This window comes from Neofelis nebulosa, chromosome 6 (genome assembly GCF_028018385.1).
Source record: "Neofelis nebulosa isolate mNeoNeb1 chromosome 6, mNeoNeb1.pri, whole genome shotgun sequence".
NCBI lineage: Eukaryota > Metazoa > Chordata > Mammalia > Carnivora > Felidae > Neofelis > Neofelis nebulosa.
Window position 1 is genome coordinate 155,698,971 of NC_080787.1, and position 12,139 is coordinate 155,711,109.

Here is a 12,139-nt window from a genome sequence, read left to right on the forward strand (position 1 = left end):
GACTCAGCAACACTGAAGTCCTGAGGGTTCTTTGCACTGTTCTTAAGTCTCAAATTACGTCCAAAGGAAGACACCTCAGGAGAAGCACGTGTGCCTCACCTCACTCACTGGTCTCACTGGAGCCCCAGGGAGGCTGGACGGTAGAGGCCCTAACAGGAGACCCCGGCTGGGTGTTGTGCGAGCCTTTCTTACTGTGTGGCCACAACCCACACTCCGGGTTCCTCTCAGGACCAGGAAGCCCGGCTCAGCGCGGCTCCTGCTGGAGGGACCCGCCACTCTCGCTGTTCTAAGTGCCCTATCGCTCCTTCCTACCCCGGCAGGGCACTGGGAGAATGTGGCTGGAAGTGATGGCACTGGCCACTGCCTGGCAGGTGAGTCACGGCAGGTCTACAAAGGCCCCTGTTTTTATCTGGCTCTTTTGGATCTGCCCACCTGATTTCCTGCTGCAGGTGACGTAAACCCTGAAAGCTGAGAGGCCATCGGTAAATGTCACATTAAAACATTATTCTCAGAAGGGACTCAGGGAGTCCAACAGAGCCCTGGGAGCTCCAAAACCTCAAGTTTTAAGTCTGATTTGTTCCTCAGGCAGGTGACTTGCCTCAGAGGAAAGATGGAGGGATTTCCTGACTTTACAAGGCTGAGGAGGTGAAAATGAGGTTACCTTTGAGTACTTTGAGGTCCTTTTATGGAGTGGGCTTCACAAGAATCCCAGCGAACTCCGTACTTTTGAAAATAGATGAGCTCTCCAATTTATTACCCACACCAGGCCACTTCTGAAAGCGTGAGGGAGCCACTAACACTGCTCCAGGCTGGCAAGTGTGAACGGGTGCACGGCCACCAGCTCTTACACTGGATCCTGACTCCTGAGGGCAACACTGGCAGCTCCTTCGGTGATGCTAGAATATGCTGCTAACCCTTTCCAGTGAGCCTGGGGCACAGGGCAAGGACGGAGCTGGTTCAGAGCCCTGAATCTGCCCCACTCACACCCTGGCCCTGCCACTAACTCCTTTCCATGGAGAAATTCCTCCACCAGAGCCCTCGCCTGGAAGGGGCTATTCCAAAATCACAACCCAGGCGACCCAAAGGGTCGGGACAGACTGGGTTGTGTCTGATACAGAAGCATCCACAGAGGGGTGCCCCAGGATTTGTGTGTGTCGTCGAGCCCACCTGGTGTTGTTTTGGGGGGTCTCGCTCATCTGTATACGTAAGGACGGACGTGCTGACTGGTTAGCACACATGCTGTCCTCCCCCCCTCCCCGGAAGACCCCACAATTTCCACCTGTACAGCAAGTGCCAGTGGGATAAACTTATCATGGTCACTGGACCAAGAATAGCTCACTGATGTTTTCCCTTTGGGTGATTAGACCAGTAAGTTCCGTTCCTCTCCCTGCTCCCCTCTGACCCCAGAAATAAGCCACCTGTCCCAACATGGGCTTGTCATCTTAGCTGACAAAGGACACTGATGCTCTGGAGCCACCAAACCACACCGGTGATGAGGCCTATTAAATCCCCAGGTCCTGCTGTCAATGAGAAGCTGAGTGTCCGACAATTATTGAATAAATTATTACATAAATTAACAAATAAACTGGGGTACGGAGCCTGACTGCCAGATTTGAACATTAACTCTGCCACTGACTGACCCTGAGCGAGAAGCTTCACCTCCCCAAACCTCAGTTTCCTCTCCTGCGAAAGGAGTAATGCCAGCACCAGGAGTAACCAGCCCAGCCAGGCACAGCGGTTTCCCCGGGGCCGGTAGTCAGCGCTCAATAAAAAACATTTTTATCTTACCGCTCTCTGTCCCCCCACAACTGTTGAGTTAGAAGGCAACGAACTCTCTCGAATTGACTGGAAACAACCCATAAACAAATGGATGAATAGTATTATCCTAAGACAAAAAGCCTTTGCCATGGCAATACAAAAGTGTCTCACGGGTATTTGATCCCAAATGAGGCTCTGTTCCAGCCCTTGAATAACAAGGCTCAGAAAGGTGGCCAGCTCTGAGGGTCCTCGGACCCGTCAGCACGATGTGGAACTGCATGTGCCTGTGATACCCCCGGCGAGCCCAGGGGCTGCTCGGGAGCTGGCCAGCCTTCCTCAGCCCCTCCCCGAGACGCCCTGGTGATAACTGTGCAGGCTTCTCTGAGGCAGACAGAAGCCACTGAAACCAGGCAAAGACACTGAAAATCGACAATCAGAAGCCGTTTCTGTCTAGAGGGAGCGAGCACAGGGCGTGGTGAGGAAGCACACCTCTAGTCGTCGTTCATAATATTTATTTTGGAAAAATATTTTAAAAAGGATTTTCTTCATTAACAAAACAGTAAAAAACTCAAATAACATTTGCACAATATTCCATAAATACATTTATATACAAAAAAATATAGTCACATAGACCCGAAGTGCCTTTGTACATATTTACCAAAGATTTAAATTATAAAAAATGAACATCACAAAATACTCAAGCTTTACAGATATCATGAAAAATATTTTTACAAGTCCAAAAAAATAACACACATTTTTTTTCCACCTAGAAAAAACACATTTTAGTATCAAAAAGGACGATAAAGGCAGTGTTTGTGATTCTAATTCAAGAAAAGACCGGCTCATGAGAACCCAAAATATACACTTCAGGCAGTGCATGCTTCTCACGTAGTAATTAAGTCCATTCATTTAAATATATATTTTTTAAAAGCCAACTGTCCATAGTGCAATGGGAACGTCCTAGAAGGCAGTGCAACAGGCCCCTTGGCCGCCGCCGAGCTGCAGCCACGCCGCGTCCCCAGCTGGCCTCGGAAGGGAGAGCCGGCTGGGTCCGGATCGGTTCCTCAGCAGCAGTCCGTGGGTCTCCCTTTCCTCTTTCAAGCAGCATCCACTGGGGCATATATCCTTGGAATTTTATTTATTTTAAGAGAAACGGGAACTTTGCCGTATCACTTCCATTTCACACCTGGTGGGCCCACAGGACAGGATGGGAAGTTAGTTCCAGACAGAGGTCAGCACCCTCTGACTTCTCCCCCCCCACCCCCCGCTCCCGCCCCGAGACCAGGCCCGGGCTGCGCACTGACCTCGGTCGCTATGACGCACTCGTCTTTCTCCTCCGATATGACGTACACCGACTGGTACTTTGTGTCTTTTGAAGTAGAATACACGGAGTCTGGTCTTTTTCTTTCAGGTGCTTCTCCACTGAAGGGAAAATGAAAGAACCACAAGAAACACGTGAGAACAGGAAAAACTGACCGGCGCCTGCCCAGAGTGCAGCACCCCCTTCGGGGGTAAAGCTCAGGGGTAGAGCGTTTGACTGCAGAGTGCAGCACCCCCTCGCATCGGGGCGCCCTCCCAGGCTGGCCTTCCCGCGTGTCCCCTCCCGGCCCGCAGCACGCACCCCCTGAGTGTCGGGGTGCTCTTCTCCTCCCCTGCAGAGCCCTGGGGCTGGCCCTTGGCGTCACGCTTGCCATGGGGGTCCCTGACGGCGGCCGCGGCGTCGCCCTTGAGGTCCTGCACTAGGTTATAATCCACAGCAGGGTAGCGGGCCTTGAGACCGTTCTTATCAGCCCCGTGGTCCCCGTGGAAGTCAACCTTCTTGTTGGTGTTCTTGATCTGCGTGGCCCCGATGACGCTGACACAGATGTCCTTCTCGCGCTGGCAGTTGGCCAGGTTGTTCATCGTCTCCGCCTCCCCACGGCAGGGCTCGGCAGGGGGCCGGTCCTTCTGCAGCCTGAGCCGCACGCAGACCACGGCGGCGGCACAGCCCAGCAGCAGCATGAGGACAAGCACCACACCGGCACAGACGGCCACCCAGGGGAAGGGCCCGGCCTGGCCCTCCACGTACTTCTCGGTGAGGTCCACCACCACCGCCGGGCCCGGGGGCGGCTCAGGCAGCAAGAACTGGCAGTTGGGGCCCCCGTAGCCCCGGGCGCACTCACACAGGTAACGCCGGTCCCTCTCGTGGCAGGTGGCCCCGTTGTGGCAGGGCGCGTGCTCACACCTGCTGACAGGGGCACTGCAGTTCCTGCCTGTGTAACCTGGGGGACAGGTGCAGGAGTACTCGTTCACGCCGTCCCGGCAGGTGCCCCCGTTGGCACACGGGGAGGAGGCACAATCATCCACGTTGTCTTCACAGCGCCTCCCGGAGAAGCCAGCCTGGCAGCGGCACAGGTAAGCATCACCAAGGTCCACGCACTGTGCACCTGGAACACAGGACACATTCTGAAGCCTTGCTACGTGTCAGTCCTACAAGGTACACCAGGGATGCGAGACAGACGAGGCAGCCGTGGCCTAGACACAAACATCAGGGGAGGGGTCTGGTCCAGCTCTAGCTCAGTAAACTGCAAACAATACAGCTAATACCTCTTTTCTTTAAGTATTTTTTTTTAGCGTTTGTTCATTTTTGAAAGAGACAGAGTGCAAGCGGGGGAGGGGCAGAAAGAGAGAGAGGGAGACACAGAATCCGAATCGGAAGCAGGCTCCAGGCTCTGAGCTGCCAGCACAGAGCCGGACATGGGGCTTGAACTCGTGAACTGTGAGATCATGACCTGAGCCGAAGTCGGACGCTCAACTGACTGAGCCCTCCAGGCGCCCCAAGTTTATTTAAATTTAAAGAGAGAGAGAGAGAGAAAGAGAGAGAGAGAGAGTGTGTGTGTGAGCGGGGGAGGGGCAGAGAGAAAGAGGGAGACACAGAATCCGAAGCGGGCTCCAGGTTCTGAGCTCCCAGCACAGAGCGCGACACAGGGCTCAAACTCACAGGCCTTGAGATCATGCCCTGAGCAGAAGTCGGACGCTGACTGGGCACCCCCGCAGCTAACCCTCCCAGCAGCTCCGCTCCCACCGGGGCAGTACACGGCGCTTTGGCTACAGCGTTGCATTCACTTTCATGACATCCGGTTTGCAGATGAGGAAACTGAGGCTTAATGAGGCTGATGTGCTTGCCTGCAGTTCCACAGTCAGTGAAAAGAGCAGAGTTGACAACAGAAAGGAAGAGGAAGAAAGGAGGGAGTGGAAGAGGTCCCTGTCCTTCGAGAGCCAATCTGTTAAACCTCCTGCTATTCTGCCTCTAAAATAAAGCAGCCAACCTTTCTGATGGTTCAGTGGGTAGAAACAAACAGGAGGCAGAGCCTGAGCCCACAGGACCGCCACACCCTCTGTACGGCACGTGGACAGCAGAAGGACAGGGATTTCCTCTCTGTCAATCATCGTGGCTAATGGCGAAGCTCACAGAAGGCCCGGCATGTCTGGCCCCAGCTTCGCTCCTCTACCCACTCACAGGGGAGCAGGGGGCCCGTCAACAGACCACACTTCTGCACAGACACACCAGACGGTTATGTTTGGGTGACAGAGCTGAGCCGGGCTTCCCTCCAAAAACAGTCGCTGTGCTGCCATTGGAGCGCAATCTACTGAATCATGGCCCCGACTCAGACACCTGTGGTGCGATATGACCTTGAGAAGTCATCCCACCTCTCTGCCTCAGGCTCCCCCTGTAGGACGTGAGAATCCTCACTCCTGCCTGCCTTTCTTGCTCCTTGAGCATTTCCAGGCTCGGGGATAACACTTCTGTGAAGCGTTTCTGTTCAGTTGAAAGGGCTCCATAACCTCGGGGTAGCTTGCAAAGGGACGTGTTTGGTTGGACGCGAAACGCGTGTGCCCTCTAACTGTATTCTCATCAGTGCTGACCACCTGACAAAGTCTCAGAGCAGCTGGGGCTGCCGTCCTACCATGAGAACAGGGTGAAGAGCTGCAGGAATCCACCTTCTTCTCACAGTTAAAGCCGGAGAAGCCCACGGGGCAGCGGCAGGTGTACCCCCCTTCGGGGTTGTCTGAGCACCGTCCCCCGTTGAAGCAGGGGCCGTCGGCACACGCCATGGCACTCAGCTCACAGATTCTGCCGTAGAAGCCAGGTGGGCACGTGCAAGAGTAGCCATTCTCAAGATCCTGCGTCGCAGAGAAGATAAAGCGCTGTCACAGGGTCGCTCCAAGAGACCCGCGTGATGCGTATCAAACCAGCGCCCCCGTTCAACAGGAAATCCTGCTGGGGCTGGACTCACCGTGCAGCTGCCTCCATTCCTGCAGGGGCTGGCGCCACACTCGTCGATCTCCGTCTCACAGTTGGCCCCTGAGTACCCCGGCCGGCAAGAGCAGGTGTAACTTCCCTGGCCCGTGTTAGTGCAGGTGGCCCCGTTCCTGCAGGGCTTGTGGTGTGTGCAGTAGTTCAGGTCTGCGAGGGGCAGAGGCGGGAGAAGGAGGAGAGAGAAGCCCAGGGTCAGACTCAGGGAGACCACACCTTCCCCGTGACGAGGCCAGGGAAGCCCAGGGCTGCTGGATGGGGCTGGGGGCTCACCCTGGTTGCAGAAGAGGCCACCCCAGCCCTCCTGGCAGTTGCACTGCCAGGGCTGCTGGCAGGTGCCGTGGAGGCAGCCTGGGTACCGGATGCACTGGTCACAGTACCGGCTCTGCCAGCCCACTCTGCACCTAGGAAGACAGCACGTGTCAGGCGGGCGCCGGCACCACCGGGCTCACGGTCACACACACGCCCGACCCACGAGAAACCACCTTCCAGCGACACCAACACGTCTGGCTCTCCAACGAGGCAGAACACCAGAGTCTCCTCGGGAGCCTGCACACACGCCAGTGCCTCAGAGGGTCTGATGTCTGGGAGTGAGGCTCGCCGGGACAGCATTTTTAGGGGCTCCCTAGGTGGTCCTAGGATGCCAAAAAGTTTGGGAATCCCTGAACTAAACCCATCTTCGATGTCAATTCCTTGCAGACAGCTATCCGTACGTTCCCATAACCACTGAGGGGCTTCCATGACTGACAACCCGTGACTCTACGTGTTTCTGTATGTTTACTAAGTAGAAACACGAGAATAACGGCTCCAACCCCGACAGCCAGCTACTCTTACCTGAAGTTTTCAAACGAGCACCCAGAGCTACTTTACAAATACACCAGGTACAAGGAGAAGCAGAGAAGGGAAAAACCCCTTTTGCAAACTTACTTGCACTCCCCTGGCTTGTCACAAAACCCATGCAGCTCGTCGCATCCTGGCAAGCAGATTGCTACAAGCAAAGAGAAGACACCGGGTCAAGCCCCACCCCAAGATCCTCCCCAACACAACCGGGGGCTGCTGCCACAATGCGGTTGGGACAAAACTTGCTCAGCTCAGTTGGCAGACCCAGCAGAGTTAATCTCCATCTGTGGAGTATCCACGGTCCTGCCTGGTAACTGTGGACTTCACTCCGCCCTGGGATGAGCATTCTTCTTAACACAGCGGCTCCAGGACAAAAGAGCGCAGAAACCCCCACCCCCACCCCATCCCCTTTTCTTCTGAGAGGGTCAGAAGTCCTTCCCCCTCCTCCTCCCCCACTTCCCAATTCTATGCACAAAGCTCCACCTCTTAATACCCAGAAAGTGTGTGTGTCGATAAGGGTGGACAGCTGGTATGCAGAGTACCAGGGCAAGACAGCTGCTCTATTGTCTCTGCTCTCCCAGCAGCTGCCCCAGTGCGACAATACCGCCTCCCCCGCCCCCCGCCCCCACCCGCACACACACCCCCGGCGTGTGTGTACACACACATACACACACACACACACACACACACACACAGACACGCGTGTGCGCGCGAGCCCTTTCCGCCAATGGGAGCTGGCGTGCGCTCCCACCGCCTTTGCCCAGAGAGATCTAATCGATGGCACGCGCTAGCTGGGGGCGGGGAGAGGCTCCAGTGTTTGAATAAGAAGAAAAAAGTTTAAGTTTACGGCTCCCCCGCAGCGAAGAAGAGGAGGGAGGGGAGCGGACGGAAGGCAGCAGGCAGGCCAGAGGTCCCCGCGGGGGTGGGGGCTGATGTGGAGCTGGCTTCCTTCACAGGGTTATGAAACTCATCGACGAGCTGCTCCAAGTTTGTAAGACAACAGAGCCTGCTCAGGCCCGGGCACAGCTCAAAACAATGACCTACCCTCACCCCCAGGCACGAATCAGAACTGAGAGACCTCCCTGGCAAGAGGTTCTGGGCCTAAGGACAAGGAGGGAGGTTCGCCTGCTCCAGGGCAGGAGAAGGAAAAGTCACCAGGGTTTCTGGGGAGTTCCAGGGCCCACCCAACTCCTAACTAGAGGGAAACCCAATCCCTGGGTGTGCAGACTGGCAGTGAGGCCTCCGCAAGCTGAAGAGAGGCCTGCCAACCTGAAGCAGGCCCAGGAGCCAGCGGAAGCCGCGCAGGCCTCCCGCTCTCCACCAAAATCATGGGGCAGGCAGGGCCCGTCGCCTTTTGGTGAAGGTATTTCTTCCCCAGGCAAGGTGTTTTGTGAGCGCAGTGTGCGCTCTGGCAGGCGGGCCCCTTCCCCTGTGGCTCTTGCCTACCCAGGCCTCAGCTGACACACACGGTCTCCTGTCCACAGACCCCACGAGGGACTATGTCATTAACAACACACGTGCGTCACACAGAGTATTTGCAAATACGCTCAGTCTGCGAAAAGGCCAAGCACACCAACTCTAGAAAGAAAACGAAGCATTTTTCCAATGAGACGCTGTCCTGGCAAAGAGAACTGGTTTGGAGCAATGCGCCTCCACATACAAACTCTCCTCTCTGTTCCTCCCTTCCTTCCTCCTCTCCCTCCGGCTCACTTCCTGACCCCTGGCCCTGTCTCCAAAATCCTCCCTGATTAAGAAAGGCAGCTTCCCATAGCGGAAGTTAAAACTTCTGAGTTGACCCCAACCCCGCTGCTGGCTAGCTGTGAGGTCTCGGCGAGTTTCTCCAGCTCTCTGGCCTCAGTTTCCCCACCAGGGCATCACTCCAGTGCTGACATGGGAGGACCCCACTGGCTCACAGAATACTACCCCCCCACTCCCTGGGAGCTCCGGTCTGGAAGTAGACCAAGGAGGGAAGCAGGGACTCACGTTCAGTGCAGTACTGGCCTTTCCAGCCAGGATCGCAGACTTTTTCCCCCCTCTCCCCGCAGGTGAAGTGGCCGAAGGCGTCGTCTCGGGGGCGACAGAAGACGGAGCAGCCATCCCCGTAGTAGTGCTCGTCACACACAAAGCGGTAGGAATACTTGAGGTCTGTTCGGCCGCTGCTGTGCAGGTCCTGAGACCACTCCTCGCCCACAGTCAGGTGCCTCTGCGTGGCCAGGCGGCTGATGAGTCTTTCTGGGTTTTCTGTGGGAAGACGGTGCTCCCGTTGGTTCTGACCAAGAACCCAGAGGCTTGGGGCACTGGGGGAGGTAGAACTGACGTGTGATGCAGGGGAGGAGGCCACAGGCCCTCCACCCAGAGCCTCCTGCAGGAGTTTGCAGAATGTAAGCACAGAAGCTGATTTCTGGTGCAGACAAGAGGTCAAGTGCGTACTGACTGGGGAAGCTGTTGACTTGGTTTTGGAGTTTTTTGATTTGTTTTTACCTGTTGTGAGGTCATCAGGAGAATCTGTGTGAAGGGCTTCAATGATCAGCGAAAAGGTGCCCTGGGAGAAAGGGGGAGGAGACAGAAGATAAACTAGAAATGTTAAAAACCAAAACCCAAACGGACGCTCTTGGGTCACCCAAGTCCGGAACCGCCTGGGGTGCGGTGCAGATCTGTGTGCCCAGAGCAGGGTCTCCGGACATCTCTTGCCTGTTTTCACTTTCCTCAAGGAAATGGAAGAACTTTTTAAAGAGTGGTTTCCTGACGTGTTTTTTCAGCCTGTTAGTACAGGATATCACGTTAAAAAAAAATAAATAAATTTAAAAAAGGCTGCGAGCAGGCGGGGCTGCAGGGATTGTCATCAGTCACCGGGTGGGGGGGCTACACACAGGGGCCAGGGGCTGTCATGCTGCGAAGGCAGTTCAACCTGCCCAGGGACAGGGCAACGAGAGAACTGTCCCCCAGAAGGCGCTCGCTGGACCGGGAAGCTACGGGCAGAGGCCGGTTCCGAAACCTCCCAGACCCTCCGCCTCTCGGCCCCGCGGTAGCCCGGCTGTCACTCTGCCGCCTGAAGGGTCACTCGGGGCGTGGAGGCGATGCTCCGGGCCTGGCCCCTTCCGCCGCCACCCTGAGGACCGCGCCTTCGCCCGCCTCCCCTCCCCGGCACCCCGCCGGTGCGCGCCCCCAGCGTGCCTGGCGCGGGGCTGACCCGTCGAGGCCCCCTCCCCGCCCCTCCCCTCCCCGCCCCGCCCCGCAGGTGCAGCGCTCACCGGCCAGGTAAAGCCGAAGGGGAAGCGGATGGGGTTGCTAAAGGCGGGGTCGGCGCCCGCGCCGTCGGGCAGGCTGAAGGAGTCCACGCCCAGCACCGGCGTGACGGCGCTGCCGTAGGTACAGGGTGGCTCAGGAGACACGCTGGCCTGATAGTGCTTGAGGCACACGCGGAAGAAGGTCCTGCAGGCGCACGGCGGCGGCCCCGCGCCCCCGCGGCAGCAGTTGCGGTTTCCCAGCAGCCCCTTCTTGTTGACGAACTCCTGAAGCTTCAGCTCGAACACCCCGGAGGTCCAGACCTGGGGGAGGGGGGGGGCGGGGGGCGGGGCTGAGGGCGCGGGGCCCTGCGCTCCGAGGCTAGCTTTCGGGTTCACCGCGGGCTCCGCCGGCCCGGCTCGCCACCCCCCTGCGCCCCCGGTGCCCTGCCTGACGCCTCGCGGCTCCCGGGTGCCCCATCGACACCCGCCCTGACAGCGGGGCCCTGGAGACCCCAGCCGACAACTTACCTGGCACAGCAGGGCCGACACCACGGCGAGGGCCAGGGCGCACCGGCGGCCCATGGTGCACCGCTGGACGCGCTCGAGCTCCCCTGCGCCCCCGCCTTCGGGCCCTAGAACTGCGGGGGGTGCCCGGGGGTGGCCGTGGCCCCCAGGAGCGTGGACAGAGAAGCGCCGCCGCTCCGCCGCGGGCCGGGGTGATCAGGGCTCCTTTCTTCCGGAGCCCGTGTCTCCTCTTTCGGGGGCTGCGGTCGTCCAGATCCGCCCTGCGCGGGTGACGGCGCTCTGGGGGTGCACGAGCAAAGGGCTGGCTCCGAGACTGCTGATGGAGCCGCAACTTTCGGTTTTCCTCCTTTCTTCCAGTCCACCAGTAGGTAGGGGTCGTTGGCTTCCTGGTTTTGTCTCAAGCTTCTTCCCAGGAAAAAAAAAAGGGGGGGGGAGGGGAGGAAGCGTCCAGATTTTCAGCTTAATTCCCAAAGAGCTTCCTCCGAGTCCGATTAGAGAGCCGAGGTCTGGAAATCCCACCGGCGAGGCGATAATCCCGGGCCCCGCGGAGCGCGCGCAGGGACCCCGGCGGCGGCGAGTGTGCGCGGCGCGCCCTGCGGCTCGGGCCCGTGTCACTCGGCGGCGGCGTGCGTGCCGGGAGCGTCCCGGACTCGTGTGTCCCGCGCCCCCGCGCAGACACGCGTCTCCCCGAAGGACCCAGCCGGTGCCATCCACATAAACAGCACGGGGTCCCGGCACAGGGCGGCGGGTGGCGAGCGGAGACGCCGCGCCACGGCTGCGCGTCCGGTGCGCGCTCGGCCCGGCCGCTCTCCGCGGGTGCGCGCCGAGGTCTGCGCTCGCCGGCGCCGGCCGCCCTTATATCCCGCCGGCCGCCCGCATGGCTAATGAGATGCAAATGAGCAGCCCCCCAATCTGGCGAGAGCTGTCACAAAGGAGCCACTTTTCCAAACCCTCCTCTCAATGGATCGCCAAATGGTCAGTGAGCTGTAAAATGTGCAACCTCCTCCCCGCCCCCACACCTCCCCGCCCCCGGCCCTCCCCTGCCCCCGCCCCCGCCCCCCGCCTTCCTCCGCACCACACAAAACGCGCTCATTTACATTCCTGCAAAATGTTCGCCGCGAGAATCCCCTGCGCTCGCGAGGCGGGGGCCCTGGCCGCGGCCCCTCGGCTCTGCCGCCGGCCGCAGGCTCGCGGAGCCCCGCGGGGACACGCGGGGACGCGCGGGGGCGGTGCCGAGCCTCCGGCCCCGCCGAGGGCCGCCCGCCTGGGGCCGCCGGACGCGGCCTGGGACACTCGCCCGGCCGACGCGGCGTCTGCGTGCCGTCTCCCCGCGCGGGCCGGGCCTCGGGGTCTGGGGGCGCGGGGGCCGCGAGCGTGGTCGGAAAGGGGCGGGCGCGCGCAGCGGGCGGGCGGCCGTGAGTTTCGGGAAGTTTGGGAAGGTCTGACATCGACGAGCCACCCGGCCGAGGACGGCGACGCTGCGTCTGGGAGT

General features: G+C 58.9%; 1 protein-coding gene across 1 annotated transcript; it reads right to left on the reverse strand.

Annotated features, from left to right (window-relative positions):
- Positions 1 to 2,253: 2,253 nt before the first annotated feature.
- DLL1 (delta like canonical Notch ligand 1) lies at positions 2,254 to 11,605 on the reverse strand. Its single transcript, XM_058735966.1, has 11 exons — positions 10,651 to 11,605; positions 10,147 to 10,443; positions 9,377 to 9,437; positions 8,879 to 9,136; positions 6,983 to 7,043; positions 6,329 to 6,459; positions 6,036 to 6,205; positions 5,706 to 5,922; positions 3,380 to 4,184; positions 3,063 to 3,180; positions 2,254 to 2,944 (listed from the first exon to the last, which is right to left on the reverse strand). The coding sequence occupies exons 1-11, from the start codon at positions 10,702 to 10,704 to the stop codon at positions 2,939 to 2,941; spliced, it is 2,178 nt and encodes a 725-aa protein (XP_058591949.1). The 5' UTR covers positions 10,705 to 11,605; the 3' UTR covers positions 2,254 to 2,938.
- Between the last annotated feature and the right edge of the window lie 534 nt (positions 11,606 to 12,139).

What these genes read in the sequence shown, in the direction of transcription:
- DLL1 (XM_058735966.1), bottom strand. Translation starts at nt 10,704, where the DNA reads ATGGGCCGCCGGTGCGCCCTGGCCCTCGCCGTGGTGTCGGCCCTGCTG. An exon ending in TGTCGGCCCTGCTGTGCCAG is followed by an intron (nt 10,444 to 10,650) that starts GTAAGTTGTCGG and finishes CCCCTCCCCCAG; the next exon opens with GTCTGGACCTCCGGGGTGTT. An exon ending in TGGCCTCTTCTGCAACCAGG is followed by an intron (nt 6,206 to 6,328) that starts GTGAGCCCCCAG and finishes TGCCCCTCGCAG; the next exon opens with ACCTGAACTACTGCACACAC.